At 39.7% G+C, this 26,459-nt stretch overlaps 3 protein-coding genes, 1 long non-coding RNA gene and 1 pseudogene across 5 annotated transcripts in view; 1 reads left to right on the top strand and 4 right to left on the bottom strand.

Moving 5' to 3' along the window:
* LOC144633352 (uncharacterized) overlaps window positions 1-26,459 on the top strand; it is a 118,810-nt gene that overhangs the window by 7,013 nt on the left and 85,338 nt on the right. The window lies entirely within an intron of this gene.
* Window positions 4,629-7,277, bottom strand: LOC144632095 (uncharacterized; annotated as a pseudogene).
* Window positions 7,217-11,858, bottom strand: LOC144633282 (uncharacterized). Its single transcript, XM_078492133.1, has 3 exons — window positions 10,944-11,858; window positions 10,240-10,457; window positions 7,217-9,807 (listed from the first exon to the last, which is right to left on the bottom strand). Exons 1-3 carry the CDS (start codon window positions 11,650-11,652, stop codon window positions 9,571-9,573), a joined length of 1,164 nt encoding a protein of 387 aa, XP_078348259.1. The 5' UTR covers window positions 11,653-11,858; the 3' UTR covers window positions 7,217-9,570.
* On the bottom strand, window positions 17,220-20,484 carry LOC144633744 (carbohydrate sulfotransferase 11-like). 2 transcript variants are annotated; one of them, XM_078492605.1, is made up of 4 exons: window positions 20,309-20,484; window positions 19,886-19,946; window positions 18,753-18,796; window positions 17,220-18,070 (listed from the first exon to the last, which is right to left on the bottom strand). In XM_078492605.1, exon 4 carries the CDS (start codon window positions 18,032-18,034, stop codon window positions 17,246-17,248), a length of 789 nt encoding a protein of 262 aa, XP_078348731.1. In that variant the 5' UTR covers window positions 18,035-18,070; window positions 18,753-18,796; window positions 19,886-19,946; window positions 20,309-20,484; the 3' UTR covers window positions 17,220-17,245. The 2 variants fall into 2 exon arrangements, with proteins under 2 accessions (XP_078348731.1, XP_078348729.1); XM_078492603.1 differs by lacking the exon at window positions 19,886-19,946.
* LOC144633646 (carbohydrate sulfotransferase 11-like) lies at window positions 21,862-25,850 on the bottom strand. Its single transcript, XM_078492485.1, has 3 exons — window positions 25,764-25,850; window positions 23,662-23,705; window positions 21,862-22,850 (listed from the first exon to the last, which is right to left on the bottom strand). Exons 1-3 carry the CDS (start codon window positions 25,792-25,794, stop codon window positions 22,026-22,028), a joined length of 900 nt encoding a protein of 299 aa, XP_078348611.1. The 5' UTR covers window positions 25,795-25,850; the 3' UTR covers window positions 21,862-22,025.

The raw sequence follows: 26,459 nt of genomic DNA, 5'->3' as shown, positions 1-26,459 counted from the left end.
ACTGGAGTGTGAAAAAACGCGTTAAACACAAAGTGGCCGAGAACTGGACCCGGCCGAGAACTGGGCCCCATACTGTACTGATATTCACCATTGTGAAATTGCACTTACTTTGACAAGTTAAAGTTATTTTTGTAAATGAAAAAGGTAACGTCATTGATGTCACGCAGTGTTTTTTTTAGCAAACTAGATGGTTTGCTGTTTTCTGACTATGAATGGGGGTGTGATCTTGCGGTATATTTTTTGAGCCTGACCTCGCCGTAAAACTTTTTTTTTATTTAGCAAGAACTGTGTCGATTTTCATTTCTGAACAATTGGTCGTCAAGTCGTTTGTCACAAAGAGTAAAATGTTTGTACAGCATGTTTTGGAATTATTTTAGATTTGGTTAGTAAGACGCTTCTGAAGACCCGAGCAAAACATTGGGAATGTACAGTATTAATAGGAACTTGAATGGAATTTTTCACAAGTTGGATAAAGGTATCAACTGAAAAAAATGGACTTCAAAATGAGAACTTGGATTTTGTTGTAATTAAATTTTATCGCGGATTGGATGCATAATATCACGGCTTTGAAAGTCTTCAAATAATTAGAAAGGTTCCTTTCTTCCTTTTGATCTTATTGTTATTTTCATGTATTGATTATTCGAAAGTGGTTTTCGTTGATACGAAAAAAAAACGGGTTTTCACTGAATTGCTTGAAGTATTTTTAGACATGATAATATTGGCTTAATCAAATTACATTGTGCACGAAATATTTGTTACTCTTTTGTCTTGAAACTTTGAGGAAATTGAAATTTTTGTTTCACAGTAGTGTATGAAAGGCATTTTATAGAACTGAATAAAAAATAAGAAACATTGATAAAGGTTATTTCAAAGATTTATTTTGCCTGATTTTGAAGGGTTTCAGGAGTTTTAAAGAGTGCTGGTAAACGGCTGTATGTTGTTTGTGATTACAGATCTTATTTAGTTTCGAACGCTCTAATTTTTGAAAGGTTAAAACAGGTTAAAACCGGGCGGTTTCATGAGTTTTTTGGGTAGAAAGGTACGGTGGTGGTAAAAAAAAAAATGTTTAGAAAGGAATGACTGTAGTAGCACGTAAGTCGGAGGTTTGCGTGAGTCACGGGGTATAGTATACGTGAGCTGGATTTCCGGCGTCATAACGGCATGTTTTGTTTACTGAAAGATACACTCGACGTTTAGTTAGCTTAGTCGGCTTGGGAAACTATTTTAAAAATGAATGTTGTAATAGTTTATTAATAGTAATCTAGAATTAACCCACTCTCGATTGGAGTCTGTTCTGGATTCGCGCTACCTTTTCGCCGCGAAGGAATTTTGTAAAATTTCGTGGAAAGAGGTACTGTAAGAACAGTATCAATAACTCAAAAGGAGGAACTTCTTTGTAGCTCTGAATTAAGACGTATGATAAAATTTTAGAATAAGAAACTTTCGATATATGGTTTTCATATTGTTTTTTTTCCTTTTTTTTTTTGAGAATCAGCTTTTCTTTCGTGTGATGACAGACACAGGACAGAACGAGAGGTGGATGAGAAAGATGCCGAAGATGAATAGGCACCGAAAAACGACAAGAACCGTCAAGGACTTATCTTTAGAGGGCGGGGAGTTTTGGCATACTGTATTTCGAGGACTGGACTGGACTAGTAAAACGCGGACTAGTAAAACGTGGACTTGTAAAACGCGGACTAGTATAACGCGGACTAGTAAAACGCGGACTTGTAAAACGCGGACTAGTAAAACGCGGACTCAGGTAAAACGCGGACTTGTAAAAGGCGGACTAGTAAAACGCGGACTAGTAAAACGCGGACTTGTAAAACGCGGACTAGTAAAACGCGGACTTGTAAAACGCGGACTTGTAAAACGAGGGCTTGTTAAGCACGGACTTGTAGAACGCGGACTTGTAAAACAAGCGCTTGTAAATCGGATAAAACTAAACGGTTTAGCGAGCGAAACAATTTGTGTTTGAAGCTCTTGTGTGTTTCTTCGACGGCATATTTCTAGCTTTTTTGAGCACTCTATGGTCTGTTTTAGCGTGGAGATGTTTTTGCAGTATAGCACATGTTCGTTCTGCAAACCCCTACTAAAACAACGGGATTGATGCTATGAGTTGTGTGCATATGTTTCTTTCTTTCCACTACTTGACGTCTGTTGAGTGCAGTCGTTTGTATTGCTCGCACGAGGTAGAACGGGGCCCGTCCAGAAATCAACAGTCAATGGTAAATAAAGGTGACGGACCTACACGACTCCTACGTTCGTGACATTAGAATATTTGCCGTTAAATGTTTAAATTCGGTCTTTCGATCTTATTTGCTTCTGACTTCTTTCTGAGGGTACTGTTTTAATTTGGGGGCAGTATGTGGTAAATAAAGGTGACGGGCCTACACGACTCCTACGTTCGTGACATTAGAACATTTGCCGTTATATGTTCAAATTCGGTCTTTCGACCTTATTTGCTTCTGACTTCTTTCTGAGGTTACTGTTTTTTTGAGACATTATGTATTGAAGAGAGCCGTAAGATGATTGTGGCCAAGGAAGTGTCTAGAGGCGTTTTACAAGTCCGCGTTTTACTAGTCCGCGTTTTACTAGTCCGCGTTTTACTAGTCCGCGTTTTACTAGTCCAGGCCAGTCCACAAGTTAAAGACACATCAAGACCACCCCACTGTGAATTGCCATAGCACAGACAAAATTATAGTCAATATCTTATATGTTTTTAAGAGAATTACATAAGAACCAAGGCATGTCTTGTCTTGCCTTACATTGACATGCAATAATTTGGAAATACTAAGCTCGTAACAGTTTAAGACAGAATCCATCAGGAATTTGAGTTACATTAATTTTAGTTACGCAAAAATTGAGCACCAGAATAATTTAAATCCTTGTGTTCTTTCATACCTTGTTAAAGGCTTGACATGTGATAACACCAACATAACACCAACAACAGTTCTTTATCAGTGGGGATTGAAGAAAAAAATGGAAACATCATCACACAGTTGACCCCCATGCAAAAACACTCCAGGATGTCACGGGACTGTTTGGTGTCCGTCTGCCAATTTCTAACTTCAAATTCCAATGTTAAATTCACATTAAATTTTCAATATTTCTTAGTTGTCTAAATTTTACTAATTCTTTTAAAAAAACTATCACCTGCCAAACATCCCCAAAAATCACTCAAAAAATTACAAAATACCGCAATACATAGATACATGGGATGAGTGAAGTTTCCTTGGATTCCTTGAAACACCAACAAGATATTTCCGTTTAAGGTGGCTGATAATGGGTTTCAGTATTTCCCAGTCCTTAGTTCAGGACTAAAAGCCTTCATCAATTGCTATTACAGTAATGGTATGAAACAAATGTTCAATCATTCATCAACAAGTTGTGATCATTTTCTTGACAATAGTAGTTCCCCGGTAAACAGTTGTAGTACTGTCCCATCAAAGTGCAATGCCTGGAAAATACCGAAAAGCACACGACCTTCAGGTGAAACCGCACCTTACAGTATTACCAATACACTGCACTTTGCTAAGTCTTAAAACTTTACATTTTCTAGTCGTCTACTTCAATCGTTTATTTGTATTGTGTGAAATACATTTATAAATTGAAACCATCATGTCATTAAGTAATAATGCAATCTCGACAACGTTCTAGATATTATATTATGCACACTAATACAGCTCATGCAAGCCCTGTGACTTACACAAACACAGTCGGACTGAGTGCTACTTAAGTAACTGCTTCGTGGTTTCTGCTGTACTGAACCCTGCCTTTCAAGGCAAAGCGCCCGATTTTAAGCTTCTCAAGCTTCTCAATGTTCTTGTTATATCTGAAATGTTCAATCTGTTGAAAATGGACAGGAAAGGCCTTTTTTCAAACAAAACAGCTTTGTTACGGCACTCAGCTTGATGTCACATACGACGGAGAACTCAAATATTCAAAATGCTCTGTTTAAAAAACGAATGACACTATCGATCTGGAAATTTGCAAAAATATATATTTTTAGTTTATCTTACGTCTAATGACAACGAAAATTTAGTAGGCCTAGTGAATTTTGATTTCAGAATTTGACGTAACATGAAAACCAAGAATAGGAACGTAATTATGCTAATTGACTGATAAGAAGGCAAACAAAAGGAATTGTAACACTCACCACTTGGCAAAACGCACAGGGTTTAAGGAGGCTGACAGCAGTTTCAAGCAGTTTCCAGTTGTTATACTTAACAAATGGTAAACGTCATAGCGTGCACTTCTGAGTTACAAATGCACGCGGGTTGCTGCTAAGCACGAAAGAAGCGTTAGAGTCTCTAGCTTCTTGAGTGCTTAGCAAACCTCCCAAGTGCGTCTTTAACTCAATAGTGCACGCTGTGACGTTTACCATTTGTTTTATAACATAACAACAACACCTTGGTGTAAAATATGTGCTTTTTATTGCGCTTCATAACACGAAAATGATCGTGGAGTCTTACATGACAAAAAAAAAAAAAACAGGAGCGCGAAACTTCATTCACAAATTGCACAGCAGCGCTATTCACTCAATCAAAAAGTATTATATTTTACATTTCCAGAAATCTGCTGAAATATCACCAAGAAAAGCTCTTTCTGAGGTCTGTGACTAACAATCAGTACAATTGGTATGTATACTCTAAATGAAGTACAGAAAAGTTAGAAAGTGGAAAACCGTCATTTTGAAAATTGTTTGAAATCCAGAGGAGGAACCGTTGAAAACGATTTGCACGATTTGAACACTGCAGTCGCTGAAGAGCGATTTCGGTGCCACTTGTTTGGTCTGGAACATGGATAGATGCTGAGACTGGCTGACTTCTGTTGGCAGACTGTGTTTGTTGCCGAAGCAGAAAACGCCCTCGACAGTGGAGCAACTGGGAGATGGAAGGCCGCGAGTTGTAGCTCACTAGAGACTACTCACTGCAGTGTCCTGAAATGGCCATAATGTGGCGGTTTGAAATCCCAGCGTTGGACCAGAGAGTAATGGCAGTAGCTCTTACACAATGGTTTGCGTAAATATTGGATAAACGCACTTCTCGCTGATGACCTTCATCATTTTGGCGAGGCTGTTCATTCCAAGCGGATGTGCTTCGTACCAAACGGCATTTTCAGCTCTGCATTTTTTCTTCGGATACAGAAAAAAGGCGGTGCAATTTGGATTCACTTTTTGAAGATACAGCTTCAAGGCCTTTTAGCCGTCACCTTGGTCTTTGGTCTCGTACATTCTAGCTTCTTTTTCTGTACTTTCAACGTCCTTCAACCCTCCTGGATAATTCTTGGATATTTCATCGCGGCTCCTTGTTGCGTAGTTCCTCCCAGCCGTATCGGTATCAAACTTTAAGCTTTCTGTGGTGAGGTTTCTTTGACTTTAACGGCCCCTTCTTCAAAAGAACAGGACAACATGGAACCAAACGTTCCTCAGCAGCTGTTTAAAATTTTGACGATTGCAATTGTCCTAAGATATTAGTTTTTTCGAAGCATAGAAACACTGAGGCGATAATTTCGCTGAAACTTTAGCTATAAACAACAATAAACAACAGCAACAACAAAAAGCGCAATAAACAACAGCAACAACAACACAAAATTTAGTAAAAAGGGGAACACTATTCCGCGATATAACACCTTGCGTCTCCTGCGCGATGATCCGCGCTGGATCAGACAAGTTGTATGGATGTCAAAGCTTACGCGACTTACTATTAATGGCATCACGAGCTGAATCCTCCGGTCAGTATCGTGCAAGAGTGCACGCAGTTGTGACATGCTTGAGCACTGGGGCCGACGCCGACACTGGCACTGCAAGCTGACACTGCTTGTTGGATTGGACAATAACCACGGCAGACTGAGTGCGTAAAATTGGCCTTTACGAGGTTGCGCAGGGAACTGGGGCGAGTTTCAACTTTTAACCAATTATTAAACTGACACCACCGCATGAACGATCGTGTCGAGATTGGTCATTTGACCCAACGTGTCTAATTTGGTTGCGCATGGATTTGGGGCGAGTTTCAACTTAATTAAAAATAATTAAACTGACACCACCACATGAAAGATCCTAATGTGTCTAATTTTGAAACAGCGTATCATAGAAATTTGAATCATGTTTCAAGGTCCATATCTTGGTCTCTGAACTAGGTCAAAAGGACTAATCTTGACGTGCTCTTTCATGTGGTGGTCTCAGTTTATCGATTGGTTAAAAGTTAAAACTCGCTCGCCCCAGTTCCCTGCGAAACTTCGGAACGGCCAATAACGCAACTCAAACGAACGAATAATTGAGCTTAAGGAAGACAGTTTTTCAAATGTTGACAACAAGGGGCTACTGCCGCAGAGCAATTCAAAACAAATTTAAATGCCCGCAAGTGAGGGTCTTGCCAAAAATTCTCGTTGAAAGATTTTTTGACGATTCAGAAAGTTAGACATAAAATGAATGCCCGGTGTAAGCAGAAGAATGATTCAGTAGCTGCTTTACTGGGCTCGAAGTCATTGCAACGTATCACTTACGAGCCTAGTAATGTATCCATTTCGAACTGTGGAATAATAAGAGATCATGTAATTTATTTCAGCTGGTTGAGACGTGTATTGGCGGGAAAGTTACCCTGTAATCCATTCCCGCAATTTTCAGAAGAATGTCGGAGTCCTCTTTTAAAGTTTCAGTACACGTATTTTGTTTGGATTTGAATTCATCAGACTATTCCAATTACACAAGTATGGCGCAGTAGTTCCCCCCTGCACCGCTATGCCACGTTTTTGCGTCGTGTAACAAAGGAAGTTTCTTCCCCCTCCCTGGTGAAGATTCATTTGGTTCTGCGGCATAAAACACACGGTGGAATACCTGACAGAGATGAAATAATGAGCAACTTAGTTAAATAACTGGTGACGAGCAAAACCAAACTTACATCCGTTAAAAAACCAACACATTTCACGTCGCAGTATACCTACCGTTGTTTGTTGTAGGAAACGGCTCTCTTGAAGAACGTTTACCCACTCACTGAACCGTTGATGCCGAATTTGTGGCGGTAAGACGTTAGGGCTGGTCTTGGTATCTCCGACGTTTCAAGCCACGGAAAGACAGAAGATCAGAAAAGAAAATAAGATTAGTTATACCTGATTTATGTTATACACTAGGAGTATATATGCTTCTGCATTTTATGAGACTTTGGGGTACAGTCGAACCTCTTTAATGTGGACATATGACTTCAATTACAATAGTCATTACAATAGTGTTACATTTTTATACCTAATCGTACCTTTTTGATAGGCTTCAGCGGCATATCAGGCGAGTTTGGTCGAGCCATGGCTTGTATTTTGGCGAGACGCAGTCGAGCCAAATACCCAGGGCGAGACCAAACAAGCCTGATATGCCGCCGAAGCGTACCAAAAAGGTACGATTAGGTATTTATCGTGCCCAAATTCAGCCAGAAATCAGGTATTATTAATTGCTCTTTTGAAGCCACGCTTGCTATGTTCGTAGTTCGTAGGCGAAGCCATGCTTGCTATGTTCGTAGTGCAAATTGTGTTAACCTGCTTGACTTGATACTTTTTTGGTCTTCAACACTTTATCAAGTAACTCTTCTGACATTTTTTACTCGTTTGTTTGGAGTTTCATTCTCTAACTTTTCAAAATCAAAATGTAGCTCGAAAAACTCCGATTACATTGTTTCAGTCTGAATGTTTCTGTCCGTCGGTAAACATCGAGCAATTGGCGAGCGCGCTCAAGTTTAGTTTTTGCTGGAAAGTTTTTCTCCTTTTACGGCTGGTAAACACCAGCTAAATTTAAATTACGAGGTTCTGTCTTTGGAAAAACCTCTTTTCAATTCAGCGTACGGTAACACTCTTTTACTTCAAAGTGACCATGATATCGTGGCATATCAGGTCAGTGACTTGATATCGTAGGATATCAGGACAATAGATCGCGTTTCTGATTGGTTACTTGAGAATTTAGGTACGGTAATTATACCTAATCGTACCTTTTTGGTACGCTTCGGTGACATATCAGGCGAGTTTGGTCGAGCCATGGTTCGTATTTTGGCGAGACGCAGTCGAGCCAAAATACCCATGGCGAGACCAAACGAGCCCCTGGCGTAGCGTTTCCCGGCTTCCGTAGCATAAGGTGATCAGGAGTATTGCTACTCCTCCCTGGATGGGATGCTAGTTCAGGTCATCGCAAATTTCCCCTCCCCACCCCTCAGGTTTTCCTGCCAATAGCTCGTCAGACCAATTTATACACCTGGGCGAAGATCTAGAGAGGCATCGTGAGAATGAAATGTCGCTCTTAGCGCTCCAACGCGGACCGCTCAATTCGGAGCCTAGAGTGCTAGCCATTAGGCCATTAAGTATCCACTTGCAATTGTTAAAAAGAGGGCAAATATGCAAGTTTTTCTATGATCATGTAACGTTTTTGTTAAAAATATTCAACTTTATCATATGATAATGATAACCAATTGTTTGGGTGTACTTCATTTCATATGCTTTTAGTCGTAGGAATTGCGAGTTTCTACCTGAGCACTAGTGCGCTCCCATGGTACTCAATCTTTTTCAGGTGTTTGACGCAACAATAATTCGCATTTGCTGAAACATTGTTGCGTCATGTTGAAAGATGTTGAAACTGGAAAGCATGCATACCAGCTGTACTGTTCTAACATCGCTTCATCGATAATTGTCCACTCTGCCACTATGTTTACACAGACTTTTTTCAACAAATGTTGAATAAGGCGGCAAACAATTTTAACACGTTGCAAAATTTCTGTATACGTAACTTAGGTACATATACTAAAAAATTCACAAGGCTGGTAAATGAAGCAAATTCTTCAAATGAAATTCTTGAAAGAATTGCTGAAATAATGTTGAATCAAAGTTTAAACTAAATAAAACTGTTTCAACATGCTTCAACAGTTTTAAAAAGCGATGACAGACCAAACTTTCTGCATTGATTACAATCAATTTTGATCCCAATGGGAAAAGTGTTGACGTCACCACTCATGATAGAGTCCAGGCTCCCCTCCTCCTGAGCCGAAAAATGCTTAAGAGAGTAACCTGAACACCGCAGTGTCGATCGTGTTTACAATGCATGTAATAGACTACATAAAAGAGGATTTTTTACGCGACTTTTGCGATAGAGTGTGCGAGACACGGACTGCAACTAAGCCTGTAAGTAATTTGCGACCGATGAAGGGAAAACGATGGTCCGTTTATATACATGGCGTTGTTCCTATTCTTCCGACCATAGATTAGAGAACGTGGTATTTCGATTGGCTAAGTTTTACAGGTGAACCCAGGTTGCAAAGAAAAAGAAACTGCTGTGAAGGTACGGTCAAGATATCATGAGGTGGGGCTTTTGTTTGCTCTAATGATCATCCAAAAACTGCTGTACACAAAAGTTTGAAATATCTAAAGAGTACGTTGAAAAAAATAACGTTATTTACGTGTCAATGTATTTAGCACTGTTGAGCTTATTGTGGACGCTAAATAAATAAACAAATATTGCAAATCGAACATAAACATGTTAAAAAAAACCAACTGGCAGGAGGCTGACCAGTTGGCTATTTACAAAGCGTGGAGGATTTTTTAGTGGCAGGGGGTTCCACTAAGTGCCAGAATACCTTGATTTGCTGTAGTCGTAGGTGGCGCCAGCGTTTTTGGTGCACTGAGATCCTTCACATTACACTTAACTGTCGAACAGCATATTGAGCCGCAGGAGGTAATAGAAACTTGAGGGTCGCTTGCCACTTTTGTTCTTGCGTCCGAACAGACGTGTGCCTCAGTTAAAGAGCAGTTTACAACGAAAAGGTCTGATGAGGTTGCCTGAAAGGAAACAGAAAATTAGTTATGACGACACGTGAATTCTTTTTAAAGTCAATCTTATTGGCGGACCCGCACGACCTAATCACCGGAAAACCGCTTTTTGTCAACCATTTAGGAGCGAAACAAACACAGAACAATGAAAATCAAACAAACAAACAAACAAACAAAAAAACAATTATGTTGTGTTTTGTTGTATTATTATATTACACGCATTTTCCCGAGTTCTAATTGGTTAGTTAGCGATTAACGTGCGTTCGTTGTGATTGGTCAGGTGTGATTTACCTTGGTTTTTGTTTTTCGGCAGTCCTTTAATAGAAAACGTCTCTATGTAGGCCTAGATATTCTTGGAATGCCTTTCAAGTATATTATGTCAATCTAAGTTTATCTGTAATATGTTTCATAAAAAAGATAAAGAAACACGAAAACACTTACCCTAATAGCACAGCTCATTACAAAGGCCTTAACACTGAAAGTATTCATGACATTAATTTCAAGAGAGGTCGTAGCACAGGAGTCGAATTTCATCACTTCAGGTACCCCCTCGGGAATAGTCTCTTTAGCGCAGTCAACTTCTGCTAACTCTTCCGGTGAGGTGCACATTCGATTGGAGGCTTGGTCAGGAGTACACTTGTGACAAATTATCCCCGGAGCTGAGAGAAATATGACAAACGGTTTCTTCGATTGGACAAGAGTCTATTGTAACATGGTATACTCCCTACTTGAGCTTGGGACCCGCACGTGATCAGGACCTGCGAGCACAACTTTGGAAATTCCGGGAATGATCTATAGCTGCTCGAATTACATAAAATAAAGGACATAAAAGTCCTCTTGATTGAACTTTCCTCAGGGCCAGTTTTCCCGCAATTCAGTAGCAAATAGTAAAATGCATTAAGCTGGCATTTGCCCATTTCCCAAAGAGGAAAGGGAAGGAGAGACCATTTGGGGAGAGAGATGGAGTGAGGTATTTGGAGTAAAGATGAGTATTTTCTTGCTCGGAAAAAAAGGGGGGGGGGAGGATCTGACATCGGGGGGAGTCTCCTGGGTCCCTCATACAAATACGCCATCATGTACCGTACTTCCTTACAAGGAAGATTTGAAGGGAATTAGTTAATGGTCAACGCCTTGTGTATACTTACCGTCTGGCGCGGTCGTGGCTTCGACGGCAGGAGTGGACGTCGGTTTTTTAACGACTGGAGTTGTCGTCATTTGGAAGGCAGGAATGGTTTTGTTTTGGACGACTGGAGTGGTCGTGGTTTGATCGACTAGAATGGTCGTGCTTTGGACGACTAGAGTACTTATGGTTCGGACGGCTGGAGCTCTCATGGTTTGGACGGCTGGAGTGCTCATGATTTGGACGGCTGGAGTGCTCATGGTTTGGACGACTGGAGTGGTCGTGTTTAGGACGGCTGGAGTGGTTGTGTTTTGGACGGCTGGAGTGCTCATGGTTTGGACGGCTGAAGTGGTCGTGTTTTGGACGGCTGGTGTGCTCATGTTTTGGACGGCTGGAGTGCTCATGGTTTGGACGGCTGAAGTGGTCATCATTGGGACGGCAAGATTGCTCATGTTTTTGACGGCTGAAGTGATCGTTGTTTGATCGACTGGAGTGGTCGTCAATTGGACGGCTGGTGTGCTCATGGTTTGGACGGCTGAAGTGGTCATCATTGGGACGGCAAGATTGCTCATGTTTTTGACGGCTGAAGTGGTCGTGGTTTGGACGGCTAGACGTGTCGTGGTTGTGGAGGTAACAATGGGTGGTGTATTGCAGTTGAATGTCTGATTGCAGCATGTGGTGTGGCAGGATTTAAGGTTAGGGTCAATGGATTTCGCCCTCATACACATGGTCATATTCAGTGCGACAGAGCAAGTTTCCTGTGATATTAAAAAAAAGCAATACTTGAAAGCTTGTATTTTTTAAGATTTTATGTATCGGTCAATTCCAAGCGAGATTACCCCCCCTGGCAACCCCCGGGCATTTGACCGCTACTGAGGCCCAAATAGTGGGGAATTTAATCAAAACGAAGCCCGGATGGTCGGGAATTTGACCGTTGACAAAATGTCATAAACTATAAAACGCTATCGAGCTCAAGCCCGTGAAGTTAGTATTTGGTTACGTAAAATGTTAAGTAGTTTCAAAGTACCTTTTCCAATTAAAATTTGCTGATTAATAGGGCATGAGTGTTCTTTTAGACCCAGTGTTAACGAAAAAACCCAACTCATAATGACATTTCCGCCCCGACTGGTGGGGCATTTGACCGTGAAACTGGCCCACATAGTGTGAAATTTGAAAAAGCAGTTTCAAAAATGTCAAATGCCCGGGGGTTTACCCGGGTGTGGATGATCTCGCTTGAAATTGACTGATGCATTATTCTGCGCATTTAATTTTAAAAACTAATAGAGGTTTAAGGAAATTGAAATATGTGCAAGCGACTTTTGTCAATTCGAACTAAACGCCTCTAATTGAAGTATCGAGCAACGGTGGAGCATGCAGTGAAAAGTCATTAATCACTGACAGCATTCTTGCTAATATGTGAAATGTTTGTACTTACGTCTCCACAACCCAATTAAGAACGCGTTTATTGTTTATTTCTGTTTGATCAGTCAAGAAGTGGAGCGTCTGCAAATTCGGAAAGCTTGGACTACCTGAATCATATAGACTCTTGGTTTTAGGCCATATTACCAACGAAAAATAAACATGGACATCATTTCTTTATGCCTCTGTAAAATTTGAGCTAAATCCCACCCATAACAGCCGAGAAATACGCGTTTTAAAAGATGCAGGTCAAGCAAAATTTCGCTTCATGAATTTATTCATGCTGAAGGTATCCCCTTAGACTGTCCACAGCCTCTCGATTTTTCAACGCAAAAAAGCATATGAAGCAAGCGCGAAGCGCGAGCGCGCAGGGGGAGGGGGCAGTAGCGAGCGAAGCGAGCGAAGGAAAAATAGAGAGGCTGTAGACATCTTTGAATAAAAGTGGAAGTATTAGACTTCTCCCCTTGTCATCGCCTTGTAATTTACAACTTCGCCTCTTGACCTTTCAATTAAATCGGTCCAATAAAATTTGAGCGGTAAAGTGCTTGTTTAATTGACTACACTGACAAGTGTCAGTTTACAAAACAACTCGCGAGTTTTTATTTCGATGTTAAGTTTGCGTCTGAGACGACTTCTTCAACCCCCCAAAAACCTGCAAAAAGAGGAAGATAGCCGAAATCAAGCGGTCCTTCCGATTTTTGCAGATATGCGGGTGCTCATTCACGATTCGCTTGGGGAACTTCGGCAAGACATCGTACATCTCTCCGGAAAATTTATTTGTCGAGCCAAAACGCGAAGATGTTTTACGGCGAAAGTTGACAGACGTCATGGTCGATTTGGGAATTGCAGTGCAAGAAGGCGAATTTCGTTCTAGTAGAGTACCGATAGATGACGAAGAATCTCCTACAAGGCAAGTTGATCGTGACCAGCGATTCAAAAGAATGTCACGTTCGCCTCACACGTCTTCGGCGAGGCAAAGGTTATGCCGGCCAAGTGATTCAATTTGCTCATTCATGATTCTTTTTAGCGGCGAAACAACAAGAACAACAACATTCCCATCTTCTCGCATTTGTTTCGCCGTTGCACAGTCGGTAAAATTCCAACTACGTCCTTCGAACAAAGACGGTGGCGAACAGCCTCTTCCTGCTCGTCTTTGAGCGACAAAACGTTTGGAAATTTCTTAAACGAGCGTTCCAATAATCGATCCATCGCAAATCACAGCAGTCAATAGTGGTGACAACTCAAGCAACCGCAAGACGCCGCCTGCAAGCAATCATGATCGGCCGTTGTCAAGATGATGACACTTTTGCCGCCTTTCAACCAATGGGAATTTTCCGTTTCTAGAGAAACGGGAAATTCAATATTACCAAAGATGTCTACAGCCCCTCTATTTTTTTCGCTCCCCGCCCCCCACCCCCTTGCTTCTTCTGTTTTGCGCTGGCGTCCAGTTCTCTCGCCGTTCTCACCGCGCGCTCATCGATCGATAAAACACGAAACAATAGAGGGCTGTGGACAGTCTAGTATCCCCTGAGACCTTAATACATCGTTCTCTAGTCATTTATTTAAATAGCGACAAATTAAAAGCAAAAAGCAAAAACCAAAGTTACAGTAACTGAAAAGCATCCTTTTGTAATAAAACAGAATTTTTAACAAAATGATCGCGGAAAATGTACGCGGTTTCACATGAATGTAATTGTTACTAAAGACACTTTTTTGTCTACTGAAAATATTATATATTTAATTACTAGATGCGACCCGCTGGTTTTCGCTCTAATTATCAAAGATCAAAGCCACCGATCTAGGGCGAACACGGAAATGACAGAGTTTCTAGAACTTTTTTTGTCATAAAATACAAATAGAGCGGTCCGTATCCAAATCGATAGCAAAAAAGTACTACACAGCTACTTTTGTATCCATGCGTGCGGCTATCTTTCAACGTTGTATTTTTGGGTGGGAGAGTAGGGGTAGAGGGTTCACGAGGGTTCGGAAAATTGGACAATGCCTTTCTTAATTCGAAAGGATTTGTCACTGGGAACTATTCCGAGTAGTGTCCCTAGGATTGTCTCAATTTGCATATATAACTAAAATGCTCGCGCGCGCACATAAACAAAATGGCGGCTTTTTCTATGCGGCTTGATTTTGGGGCAAAGACTTTAGTAGTGAAAGGAAATGAGTGTTTGAGAATTTGGTGACAATCTCCTTAGATAACGGCCAGAAATAAGCATCTCAGCGCTAAAAGGGATAAGAAAATATGCCTAGGGAAGAAAGACAAATCATGCTTTCTAGGCTCACATTTGTGTTGTTAAAATATTAATGCACATCTATCCCTAACTCAAATTACACATTTGTATAGAGCGGTTTTCACTTGAGTAGCGAAGAGTTCCTTATGAAACTCACGTTATCTGGGGGCATTACATTGACCTCGTGCTGGATATTTTGTCTCACATGGGTGGGGAGTTCCTTATGGAACTGACGTTATCGGAGGGCATCACATTGACCTCGTGCTAGATTATTCTGTCTAACTTGGGTGTTGTGTTCTTTATGGAACTCACGTTATCTGAGAGCATCACATTGATCTCGTGCTAGATTATTCTGTCTAACTTGGTTGGTAAGTTCCTTATGGAACTCGCGTTATCTGAGGGTTTAACATTGACCTCGTGGTAGATTATTCTGTCTTAGCCGGGTAGTGAGTTCCTCATGGAACTCACGTCATCTTAGGACACCACGTTGACCTCGTGGTAGATTATTCTGTCTTACTTGGGTAGTAAATTCGTTTTTGAACTCACGTTATCTGAGAACATCACATTACCTAGTGGTAAATTATTTTGTCTTTGGTGGCGAGTTTCTCATGCAACTCACGTCATCTGAGGGCAGCTTAGGACCTTTCGCTGATTATTCTGTCTAACTTGGGTAGTGCGTTCCTTATGGATTTCACGTGATCTGAGGCATCACATTGACCTTGTGTTAGATTATTCTGTCTAACTAGGGTGTTGTGTTCTTTATGAAACTAACGTTATCTGAGAGCTTCACATTGACCTCGTGCTAGATTATTCTGTCTAACTTGGGTGATGCGTTCCTTATGTAACTCTTGTTTTATATAGACAGCACATTGATCTCGTGTTAGATTATTCTGTCTTAGCCGGGTAGTGAGTTCCTCATGGAACTCACGTCATCTGAGGGCACAACATTGACCTCGTGTAAGATTATTATGTCTTACTTTGCTGGTAAGTTCGTTTTGGAACTCACGTTATCTGAGGGCATCACATTACCTCGGGGTAGATTATTCTGTCTTACTTTGGTGGTGAGATCCTTATGGAATTTACGTCATCTGAGTGCAGCATATTGATTTCGTGCTAGATTATTTTGTCTAACTTGGGTGGTGAGTTCCTTATGGAACTTACGTTATCTGAAAGCATCACATTGACAGACGACAGAATAATCTAGCACGAGGACTATGTAATGCCCTTAGATAACATGAATTCTATAAAAAACTCACTTCCCAAGTAAGACATAATAATCTAGCACGAGGTCAAATGCTGCCCTCAGATGACGCGAGTTCCATGAGGAACTCACCACCCAAGTTAGACATAATAATCTAGCACGAGGTCAAATGCTGCCCTCAGATGACGTGAGTTCCATGAGGAACTCACCACCCAAGAAAGAGATAATACTCTACCACGGAGACTACCCAAGTCAGAGAGAATAAACTAGCAGGAGGTCAATATGCTGCCCTCAGATGATGTGAGTTCCATGAGGAACTCACCACCCAGGTGAGACAGAATAATCTAGCACAAAGTCATTGTGATGCCCTCAAGTGACGTGAGTTTCATGAGGAACTCACCACCCGAGTAAGACAGAATAATCTAGCACGACGACAATGTGCTACCTATCTAAAACATGAGTTCCGTAAGGAACTTACCACCCAAGTTAGACAGAATAATCTAGCACAAGGTCAATATGCTACCCTTAGATGACGTGAGTCCCATAAGGAACTCATCAGCCAAGTTAGACAGAATAATCTAGCACGAGGACTATGTGATGCCCTCAGATAACGAGAGTTCATAAGGAACTCACTACCCAAGTTAGACAGAATAATCTAGCACGGGGTCAATGTGATGCCCTCAGATGACGTGAGTTCCATGAGGAACTCATCATCCAAGTAAGACAGAATACTCTACCACGAGGAAATGTGATGCGCTTAGATAACGAGAGTTTCATAAGGAACTTACAACCCAAGTTAGACAGAATAATCTAACACGAGGTCAATGTGATGCCCTCAGATAACGTGAGTTCCATAAAGGACTCACCACCCAAGTTAGACAGAATAATCTAGGGCAAGGTCAATGTGATGCCGTCAGATAACGTAAAATCCATAAGAAACTTACTACTCAAGTTAGACGGAATAATCTAGCAAGAGAAAAAGCCCGCCTTGGGCAGATTAAAGCAGTTCGTCAAACGCATAAAGTTAGTTTTTCTCAGTATGAAATCGTACGTCATTACGTAATCTCGTCACCTACTCCAGCGGTATATGACAATTTACAACTGCCTGCTCCGAAAGCAGAAGGCTCCCTGGCTCAGTAAGTAGAGAAACCGGTCGATATCGTGGAATTTATGGGTTGGAATTCTTTTGCAGCTTTCGAACTTTAATCAGGCTAAAAAAACAATAGCTTTTAGTCCTTTAGCGCTGTGAAGATCATTTTATTTAGTCTAAATGCAAGTGTCGAAAACCTAATCAGTGGTTGGTATTTTATGAATATGGTGAACCGTTGTTATAAAAAATTCTTACGGAAAGGCAGTGAAGTATTTTGAACATGAACGATATATATATATTTTTTAATATAAGCTTTTTGCTACATGAAGAAGGTTAAATGTGGTTTTCCCAGAAATTCAAGCAAAAAAACACATGCTTCAGTCACTGTCAACAGAGGATTGATTCAGAAGCTGTTTTACAGGACCAAGGAACTCGTAACCAAAAAGTTCAAAGCTATTGCGATATTTATCTGCAAGCCTAGTAATATATTCAGGACGAACTGTAGAATAAAAATCGATCATATCACTTGAGCCAGTTGAATTGTGTATTGGCGGGAACGTCACAAGGTCTTCAATTCCCGCCATTTTTAAAAGAAGAGACGCGTCCTCTTTCAAGGTTTCTAAGTGACCAATGAAATCATAGTTTATGAAACACGGATAACAGAGATCTTCATATTGCCGCCAATGCGGATTAAGTTCCTTGACGTCACGGGAGTAAAACTGAACGAATTCTGAAAAGGTAAGGTTACTTTCTCCATTTGGGTCGAAATCCTGGGCTCGAAGGGCTTTCACAATTCCTTGGCGAATTTTTTTGCTGAAGTTCCGGTTTTTCCCTATAAACGTGTCTTTAAAGGCAGAAAGTAAGCGATGCAGGGGCTCCCGAACGAAAATGAACTTAAAATAAGTCTTGAGTCGAAACGACTTTTCTTCGCTCCGGTATTCCTCGAGATGGCGCCATAATTTTGGTCGGTGAACGGATATTCCTTGTCTAAGTCCACGAAGATCTGCCAACACCCTTTTCCACGTTGTAGAAGCCACTTTTGGGATTGTACAGAACATGATTTCATGCTCGTCGTCCACAACAATAAAATGAAGTCGCTCTGTCATTGGCCTTTCGTTGAATTTGTGTTCGAGGCAGTAATCTTTGAGATGGCGCTGTCTAGCCATTTGTGTCTGTTCGAACGGATTTGGTGATGATTTTTCCTGCAATTAGAAAAATATTTATCACAAAGATAAATGATTTTTCAGACCAGTTAGCCCATGAGGCTAATTGATTTGGGCCCAATGGGACTCTTCCTCGGAGCCCAGGGGCAGTTGAACAGGGCGTAATGAAGTAAACCGAGCAGGAAAATCGGTGCGATTTGGTTTACTTCATGTCGCCCTGACCAAGTACCCCTGGGTGAATGGGACTAAACTTTCTAGTCTTATTTTGGGCGCATAGTCCGAGCCTAGCTCGCAGTGTCCCTACTTTGTGTTCCTTAATAGGCAAAACAAGGTTTCGTTTTGAATGATCTCTCTCTCCACTGAAGGAGTAAAAATGGATGTCGGAAAATTGCAATAAATATCTTATGGTATAGTAATCGTCAATGGACTGAGGCAGATAAATTAAGCATTTTGTTTCAGGTGGCGGTAATGTAAAAACTCCATACGTTTTGGACCTTCTATCCCTTCATCAGTTGACGATTTGACATTATAAGCACCTGACACTGAAAACGTATTAGGTCTTTCAAATTGCTTTCTTGAACTTCCATATTCAATCGTAAAAAAGTCATTTCCTGTAGAATCGTTTGATTGTTTTATGTTGTATTCTCGTGCTAGACAGTTCAAAGGGTTCTCCAATAGCCCCAGTGTGATAACCGTATGCGTGTTATTGGATTTATTTTACCTCCGGTTCCCTGGCTTGAATTGATAATGTTCGTAGTATATTCGCTGAAAACAAAGTAATAATAATTTACGTTAATCTCTTCATATTATTTTTAAGGAAAAATGAAAGGGGGGTAACCTATAGTATGCTTCAATACGGATAGAGCGAGTTTCGATAAGTGTCGAAAAAGCAAGATCAAAGTAATAACTCAGGCCAACCACAAAGGACACAGACAATCCAGTGAACTAATCAAAACTCGAATAATCGACTCGAAGAAAAGAAAAACCTGTGTTAACGGGTCACGATTGGTTTCGGTATATAACTTTTAATTAACAGTTTCCCAAAAATAATCTTTCGCATCTCGTGTTCTTTCAACGATTTTGGCAATTTTCTTTCAACAAATTCTACTTTGAAGCTTTTTCTAAACAAAGCGCAAAAAACCCCGAGATTTAAACAAAATTTGTCCTTATTTTGTCGACTGTAACCTTAAATCAAAGAATGGTCATCTTGCTTCAGTTGCATATACCGGAACTCGTTAAATATGACAGGATGCTCTAAGCAGGAGGCCCTGGCCATGTTTGGCTGTATTTTGTAAGCACCCACCCAGAATAAAGCGAGAAAAGTTACGTTTCATGTCTTACGTAAACTATATATTTCAATATTACTTCTAAGAATTTGTTATTGGTAAATCAAGAGGTGGTCTTCATGTTTTTCACAATTACATTGTTCAGTCCGAAAATAATGTCTTCAAAACGTCAATTCTGCTTGTCGAATTGTGTTGTTGCCACGAAACCTCGCTAAGAGACTGAGTTAATAACCTCGGGCTATCTTTTTAAAGCAGTCCAATTGAAAAGTGGACGATCTGAAACCAGCTTACCCCCACCCCCGGGTTTAAAAATCATGTCTTCTTTACTCGCTAAAATTCACGTGTTTATTCAGCTTCCCTTCTTAAAACTTCCACTTTAAACTGCTTGAGAAATGACAATGGAAATGACAGTAAGTTATTGTTAAAGGATTTATGCTCGTCTTAAAAGAGTCTAACAATGGTGTGCTCTCGTTTTTTATCTTTAAAATATATGCTTAGTTTGTTTTCTTTCATCCGAACTGATAAGGATTTCTGGTATACATAAAATATCTATTATAGGGGATCTTACCGTGAGTCCTCAAACCGCCATATTTTGTTCTTCCTGAGACCGCAATTTCTTTTGTTTTCTCCTAAAGACCGAAACCGCCATAATGTCTTGAGCGTAAACCACCAAATATATAGGATGGTATATACCCGCAAACCGACACTCAAAATTATCATAAACCACCAAACTGCACAAGGGTCATTTATTTTCCTATTCTCGTGCTTGCGCTTATGCTCAGTGCGCTTGTGCTTGCGTGCCTAGTGAAAATCAGGCTTATGGGATTACCAAAGAAGGCTTAACACATGACTTTAAACTTCGATACTACAGCTACTGAAAGGCTAAAAGGAACTTTGGTATTCATCGTTTCTCAGTTTAGGTCTGGGATAACTTAAACGGACATTTCAACTTGGTGGTGATATTTTAGTTAAGCATATGTTTAACTCTTACCCAACTGTCCCACGTTATGGTGTGATGTCATTTCGGAGCTCCAATATAACACTAAAATTAGTGTAGGCAGCAAAAGCAAGAAAAATAGTATCTGTGTCTTGATGTTAGACATTGCCAACCGAGTAATGAATAGTCGCTTGGCTAACAGTTTGGGAAATATAACTCGTATCAACTGGTATCCCCGGCTGATTTCAATTTTTAATAACATTGTTCAGTCCGAAATAATGTTTTCACAAGTCATTACTACTGGTCGAACTGTGTTGTTGCCAAGAAACCTCGTTAAAAGACAGTCAATAATCGGGCTAACTTTTTAAAGCAGTCCAATTGACAAGTTGACGAGGCATCTACATCCTAGCTACATCCAAAAAGTTGATCAATTTGGTTTTTAAAAGAACTCACTCAGCCGGTGGCTTCCCAAAAACAACAGTGGGCCTTTATGTCCGATTTTAATTTGCAACTGTTTCTTTTGTAGGCAGCCATGTTGGCTCGAGTAGGAATTTACTTTCTAGGGCTTTGTTTTGCAAAATTACCTTCTACTAACATAGAAAATCAGTTTTTCATTCAAGAGACTATTTTTCATTTTACTGTCTACTTATATTTGCACTGCAACAATGTATCCCAGAGCAATTGAAATTTGCATTAACACAGGAAAGAAAGTTAATGCATTAAGTTCCAAGTCAACGGTACAAATTGGTTAAAGGTACCTGTTGTAAGTCTTGCATTTTGGTAAAAAACTTACAGATATTTTTTTAAATGGCAGTTCTGGGAATTATACTGGAACAAAGTATTATAGCGGTTCATAATGGGGACTTAGCTTTGTTGGCGAATGTTTCGAAAAATTACAATTTGACGAAAGATGGTTAAATTTCAGGCCATTTGACGGTTGATGGGAGATGAAAACTTTACTTTAATTTGAATGGATTTTTGGGTTTTACCAGCTAATCGTTTTATTTTAAATTCCGCGTTCTTTGTACGACGACCTAAGAATTGGTTAATTTTTGGTACTCAGGCAAAACAACATGTATGACGGATGTATTGGATTTTATCAGCATAAAAGATTCATTGTTCGAGAGTTGACTGCTGTCATTAAGCGAGTGCTTTGTATGCAATTGGACAATGAACTGGAAAAACATTTTACAAAGCAAAGGACTCCTAAAATAATACAGCTGAGACTTTTTGACGACTAATGATAATGGATAATGCTTGTTTACAAAAAAAAGTCACGGGCGGGCACTATCGATCCGGGCATTTTTCTTCGGCGGGCACTATTTTAACAATAGAGTGTTTCTGTCGAGGAACTATCGGCTGATAGTTGCCCCGCGGAAATTTTATGTTTTTAAAACAAATATTAGCCCGAGAAGCGAAGCTTCGAGGGCTAATATGCTAGTTTTAAGAACATCAAATTTCCAAGGGGCAACTATCAGACCGAATTCATAGGGCTCTTTTGTCAAAACAGAATTGATTTGAGCCGCAAAGGATGAATCAAAATTTGTTTGTGTAACATTTATTTTCCATTTTTATAACTTACGATTTTACACAAAATTCAGCTGCGTTGTGTTTTAGCTTTTCCCAGGCTCACCATTGTTATAAAAAATTCTTACGGAAAGGCAGTGAAGTATTTAAAACATGAACGATATATATTTTTAATTAAGCTTTTTGCTACATGAAGAAGGTTAAATGTGGTTTTCCCAGAAATTCACGCAAAAAAGCACATGCTTCAGTCACTGTCAATATTTGATTGATTCAGTAGCTGCTTTACAGGACCAAGGAACTCGTAACCAAAAAGTTCAAAGTCATTGCGATATTTATCTGCGAGCCTAGTAATATATTCAGGACGAACTGTAGAATAAAAATCGATCATATCACTTGAGCCAGTTGAATTGTGTATTGGCGGGAACGTCACACGGTCTTCAATTCCCGCCATTTTTAAAAGAAGAGGGGCGTCTTCTTTCAAGGTTTCTAAGTGACCAATGAAATCATAGTTTATGAAACACGGATGACAGAGATCTTCATATTGCCGCCAATGCGGATTTAATGTCTTGACGTCACGTGAGTAAAACTGAACGAATTCTGAAAAGGTGACGTTATTTTCTCCATTTGGGTCGTAATCCTGGGGTCGAAGGGCTTTCACAATTCCGTTGCGAATTTTTTTGCTGAAGTTCCGGTTTTTCCCTATAAACTTGTCTTTAAAGGCAGAAAGCAAGCGATGTAGAGGCTCCCGGACGAAAATGAATTTAAAATAAGTTTTAAGTCGAAACGACTTTTCTTCGCCCTGGTATTCCCTGAGACTGCGCCATAATTTTGGTCGGTGAACGAATATTCCTTGTTTAAGTCCACGAAGATCTGCCAACACCCTTTTCCACGTTGTAGAAGCCACCTTTGGGATTGTACAGAACATGATTTTATGCTCGTCGTCCACAACAATAAAATGTAGTTGCTTTGCCGTTGGCCTTTCGTTGAATTTGTGTTTAAGACAATAATCTTTGAGATGGCGCTGTCTAGCCATTTGTGTCTGTTCGACCGGACTTGGTGATGAGTTTTCCTGCAATAAGAAAATTTTTGTCACAAAGAAACTTTTGAGTAAGTGATTTTTCAGATCATTTAGCCCATAGGAATAATTGATTTAGGCCCAATGGGACTCATCCTCGAAGATCCAGGGGCAGTTGGTTGGGGCGTAATGAAGTAAACCGAGCAGGAAAATCGGTTCGATTTGGTTTACTTCATGTCGCCCAGACTAACTGCCCCTGGGTGAATGGGACTAACTTTCTAGTCTTATTTTTGGTCCATTGTCGGAGCCAAGCTCGCAGTGTCCCTATTTTGTGTTCCTTAATAGGAAAAACACAGTTTAGTTTTGAATGGTCTCTCTCTCCACTAAAGGAGTAAAAATGGGTGTCGGAAAGGTGCTGAGAAACTATCTAATGACCGATTCCCTCTATGGCGCGCGCCTTAATGAATCATGGTAGTTGTTTTCATCAAACCTGCAGGCCCGAGACCCTGCAGGCGCTCGCCATAGAGGGAATCGGCCATTGCAATCGTCGATGTACTGAGGCAGAGTATTTATTTCATTTTTAGATTGAGCGTTTTGTGTCAGGTGCTGGTAATGTTAAAAAATCCAAGCTGCTGTCCTTTCCTCAGTTGCTGTTTCAATATAATTAGCACCTGACAAAATTTATGAGGTCCTACAAATTGTGTTCTTGATCTTTCATATTCAATCGTAAAAAAGCTATTTTCTGTAGAATCATTTGATTGTTACATGTTGTATTCTCAAGCAATTCGTACTAGACGGTTCAAAGGCTTCTTCTATAACCCCAGTGAGATAACCGTATGCGCGCATGTTATTGAATTCATTTTACCTCTGGTTCCCTGCCCTGAATGGATAATGTTCGTAGTATATTCGCTGAAAACAAAGTAAGGGATATATGTTAATCTCTTCATATTATTTTTAAGGAAAAAAAAATGAAATAGGGGGGGGGTAACCTATTTATGCTTCAATACGGATAGAGCGAGTTTCGATGACTCTCGAAAAAGCAAGATCAAAGTAATAACTCAGGCCAATCACAAAGGACACAGACAATCCAGTGCACTAATCAAAACTCGAATAATCGACTCGAAGCAAGGAAAACCTGTGTAAACGAGTCACGATTGGTTTTGGTATATTACTTGTAATTAACAATTTCCCCAACATAATCTTTCGTATCTTGCGTTCTTTTAATTATTTTGCCAATTTTCTTTTTAACAAATCCTACTTTAAAGCTTTATTTAAACAACGCGCAGAAAAACCCCGAAAATTTAACAAAATTTGACGTTATTTTGTTGACTGTAACCTTAAATCAAACAATGATTATTTTGCTTCAGTTTCTTATACCGGAACTCGTAAAATATGACTGGATGCTCTAAACAGGAGGCCCTGGCCATGTTTGGCTGTATTTTGTAAGTGCCCCAGAATAAAGCGAAAAAGTTATTTACAGGAAAATTTATGTTTTACGAAAACTATATATTTCAATACTGATTTTTTCTAAGAATTTGTTATTGGTAAATCAAAAAGTGGTCTTCATGTTTTTATAATCTGTATTCTTCTAGTCACAATTATGTATTTGCATTCTAACTCAGTCTTTGTGTTTTGGTATAGCAGAGATGTAAAATGATGACAACTTGAACAGAAATCGGCGACTGTCAAATTGAGGATTTCAAACCAGCCTCCACAACCCAGGAGTTCTAAAATCGTGTCTTCTTTTCTCGCTAGAGTCTACGTGTTTATTCAGCTTCCCTTCTTAAAACTTTCACTTAAAAAATGCTTGAGAAATGACAATGAAAATGAAAGTAATTGTTAAATGATTTATGCTTATCCTAAAGGAGTCTAGCAATGGTGTGTTCTCTCGTTTTTATCTTCAAAATATATGTTTATTTTATATACATTTCGCCGATATAAAGTTAAAAAAATAAAACTTAAAGGTAAAAGCTGTTAAAATTGATGCTAAATGTTTTCGATCTAGTTAGCATCAATTTTAACAGCTTTTACCTTAAGTTTTATTTTTTTTAATGCTTAGTTTATTTTCTTTCATCCAAATTGATATTAAAGGATATTTGATATACACTGAAGGTCTATTATAGAGGGAAGTACAGTCCGTAAACAGCCATATTTTGTTCTTCCTAGACTGCAAATAAATAGGATTTTACCCGCAAATCGATCGACACTCAAAATTATCATAAACCGCCAAACTGCCAGGGGTTAGAGTATAAAAGACCCTCTACATACACAGCTGGAATATATATGTCAATGCTTTTAACAAGAAACGAATTCATCATTTTAAAATTGAGTTTCAACAGCTGGCATACAAATGTTGCATAAGAAATGTTATTTTTGACAAAAATTCAACGAATCACCGCATCTCACGATATCCACCAAGGAAAAAAAATATTTTGCCAACAATGACTTTCAAATGGTCGCTTTTTGTTCACTTGATGTACACGAGTCGTTGCGTATTTTACGGGTTTAAGCGATGTCGGCTGTTATTTTTTGTTACAGCTCTCGCATATTCATTATAGCCTGGTTTTCACTAGTGACGGAAGTACAAGCGTAAGCACAAACGCAAGGATAACAGCTCTTATTTCACCGAGAAAACGGCTTTGACGCAAGCAGAAACACAACCGTATTGAATTTTGATGCTTGTGATTGTGCTTGCGGAAAGCACAAGCACAAGCACAAGAGTAATTTTTTTCCTTTTCTTGTGCTTGCGCTTATACTTGCACTTGTGCTTGCGTCGCTAGTGAAAAGCAGGCTTATGGAATTACCAAAGAAGGCTTAACACATGACTTTATACTTTGATACTACAGTAACTGAAATAATTAAAAGGACTTTGGTATTCTTCGTTTCTCAGTTTAGGTCTGGAATAACTTTAACGAGCATTTCAACTTCGTGGTGATAGTTTTAGTTAAGCATATGTTCAACTCTTACCCAAGTGTCCAACGTTACGGTGTGATGTCATTTCGGAGCTCCAATATAACACTAAAATTAGTGTGGGCAGCAAAAGCAGGAAAAATACTATCTTTGACTTCATGTTAGACATTGCCAACCGGGTAATGAATAGTCGCTTTGCTAACAGTTTGGGAAAAATAACTCGTATCAACTGGTATCCCCGGCTGATTTCAATTTTAATTACATTGTTCAGTTCGAAAATAATGTCTTCAAAACGTCAATTCTGCTGGTCGAGTTATGTTGTTGCCAAGAAACCTTGCTAAGAGACTGAGTCAATATCCTCGGGCTAACTTTTTAAAGCAGTCCAATTTCCAAGTTGACGAGGCATCTACATCCTAGCTACATCCAAAAAGTTGATCAATTTGGTTTTAAAAAGAACCCACTCAGCCGGTGGCTCCCTAAAACAGCAGTGGGCCTTCATGTCCGTTTTTAATTTGCTACTGTTTCTTTTGTAGGCAGCCATGTTGGCTCGAGTAGAAATCATTAACTTTATTTATTTTTTGCATAATTACCTTTTTCTTGCGTAGAAAATCAGTTTCTCATTCAAGAGACTATTTTTCATTTTTCTGTTTACTTTTATTTGGACTGGAACAATTTATCTCGGAGCAATTGAAATTTTAATTAACACAGAAAACAAAGTTAATGCATAAAGTTCCAGGTCAATGTTAGAACTGC

The sequence above is a fragment of the Oculina patagonica genome, chromosome 12 (genome assembly GCF_052425735.1).
Source record: "Oculina patagonica isolate OP01 chromosome 12, crgOcupat, whole genome shotgun sequence".
Taxonomy (NCBI): Eukaryota; Metazoa; Cnidaria; class Anthozoa; order Scleractinia; family Oculinidae; genus Oculina; species Oculina patagonica.
The sequence above is the reverse complement of the archived record's forward strand: the minus strand, read 5'-3'. Positions and strand labels throughout refer to the sequence as shown.

What these genes read in the sequence shown, in the direction of transcription:
- LOC144633282 (XM_078492133.1), bottom strand. Translation starts at nt 11,652, where the DNA reads ATGACCATGTGTATGAGGGCGAAATCCATTGACCCTAACCTTAAATCC. An exon ending in AGCCACGACCGCGCCAGACG is followed by an intron (nt 10,458 to 10,943) that starts GTAAGTATACAC and finishes TATTTCTCTCAG; the next exon opens with CTCCGGGGATAATTTGTCAC. An exon ending in TAATGAGCTGTGCTATTAGG is followed by an intron (nt 9,808 to 10,239) that starts GTAAGTGTTTTC and finishes GTTTCCTTTCAG; the next exon opens with GCAACCTCATCAGACCTTTT.
- LOC144633744 (XM_078492603.1), bottom strand. Translation starts at nt 20,420, where the DNA reads ATGTCTAACATCAAGACACAGATACTATTTTTCTTGCTTTTGCTGCCT. An exon ending in CCATAACGTGGGACAGTTGG is followed by an intron (nt 18,797 to 20,308) that starts GTAAGAGTTAAA and finishes CTTTGTTTTCAG; the next exon opens with CGAATATACTACGAACATTA. An exon ending in TTCAAGCCAGGGAACCGGAG is followed by an intron (nt 18,071 to 18,752) that starts GTAAAATAAATC and finishes TTCTAATTGCAG; the next exon opens with GAAAAATCATCACCAAATCC.
- LOC144633646 (XM_078492485.1), bottom strand. Translation starts at nt 25,794, where the DNA reads ATGACATCACACCGTAACGTTGGACACTTGG. An exon ending in CCGTAACGTTGGACACTTGG is followed by an intron (nt 23,706 to 25,763) that starts GTAAGAGTTGAA and finishes CTTTGTTTTCAG; the next exon opens with CGAATATACTACGAACATTA. An exon ending in TTCAGGGCAGGGAACCAGAG is followed by an intron (nt 22,851 to 23,661) that starts GTAAAATGAATT and finishes TTCTTATTGCAG; the next exon opens with GAAAACTCATCACCAAGTCC.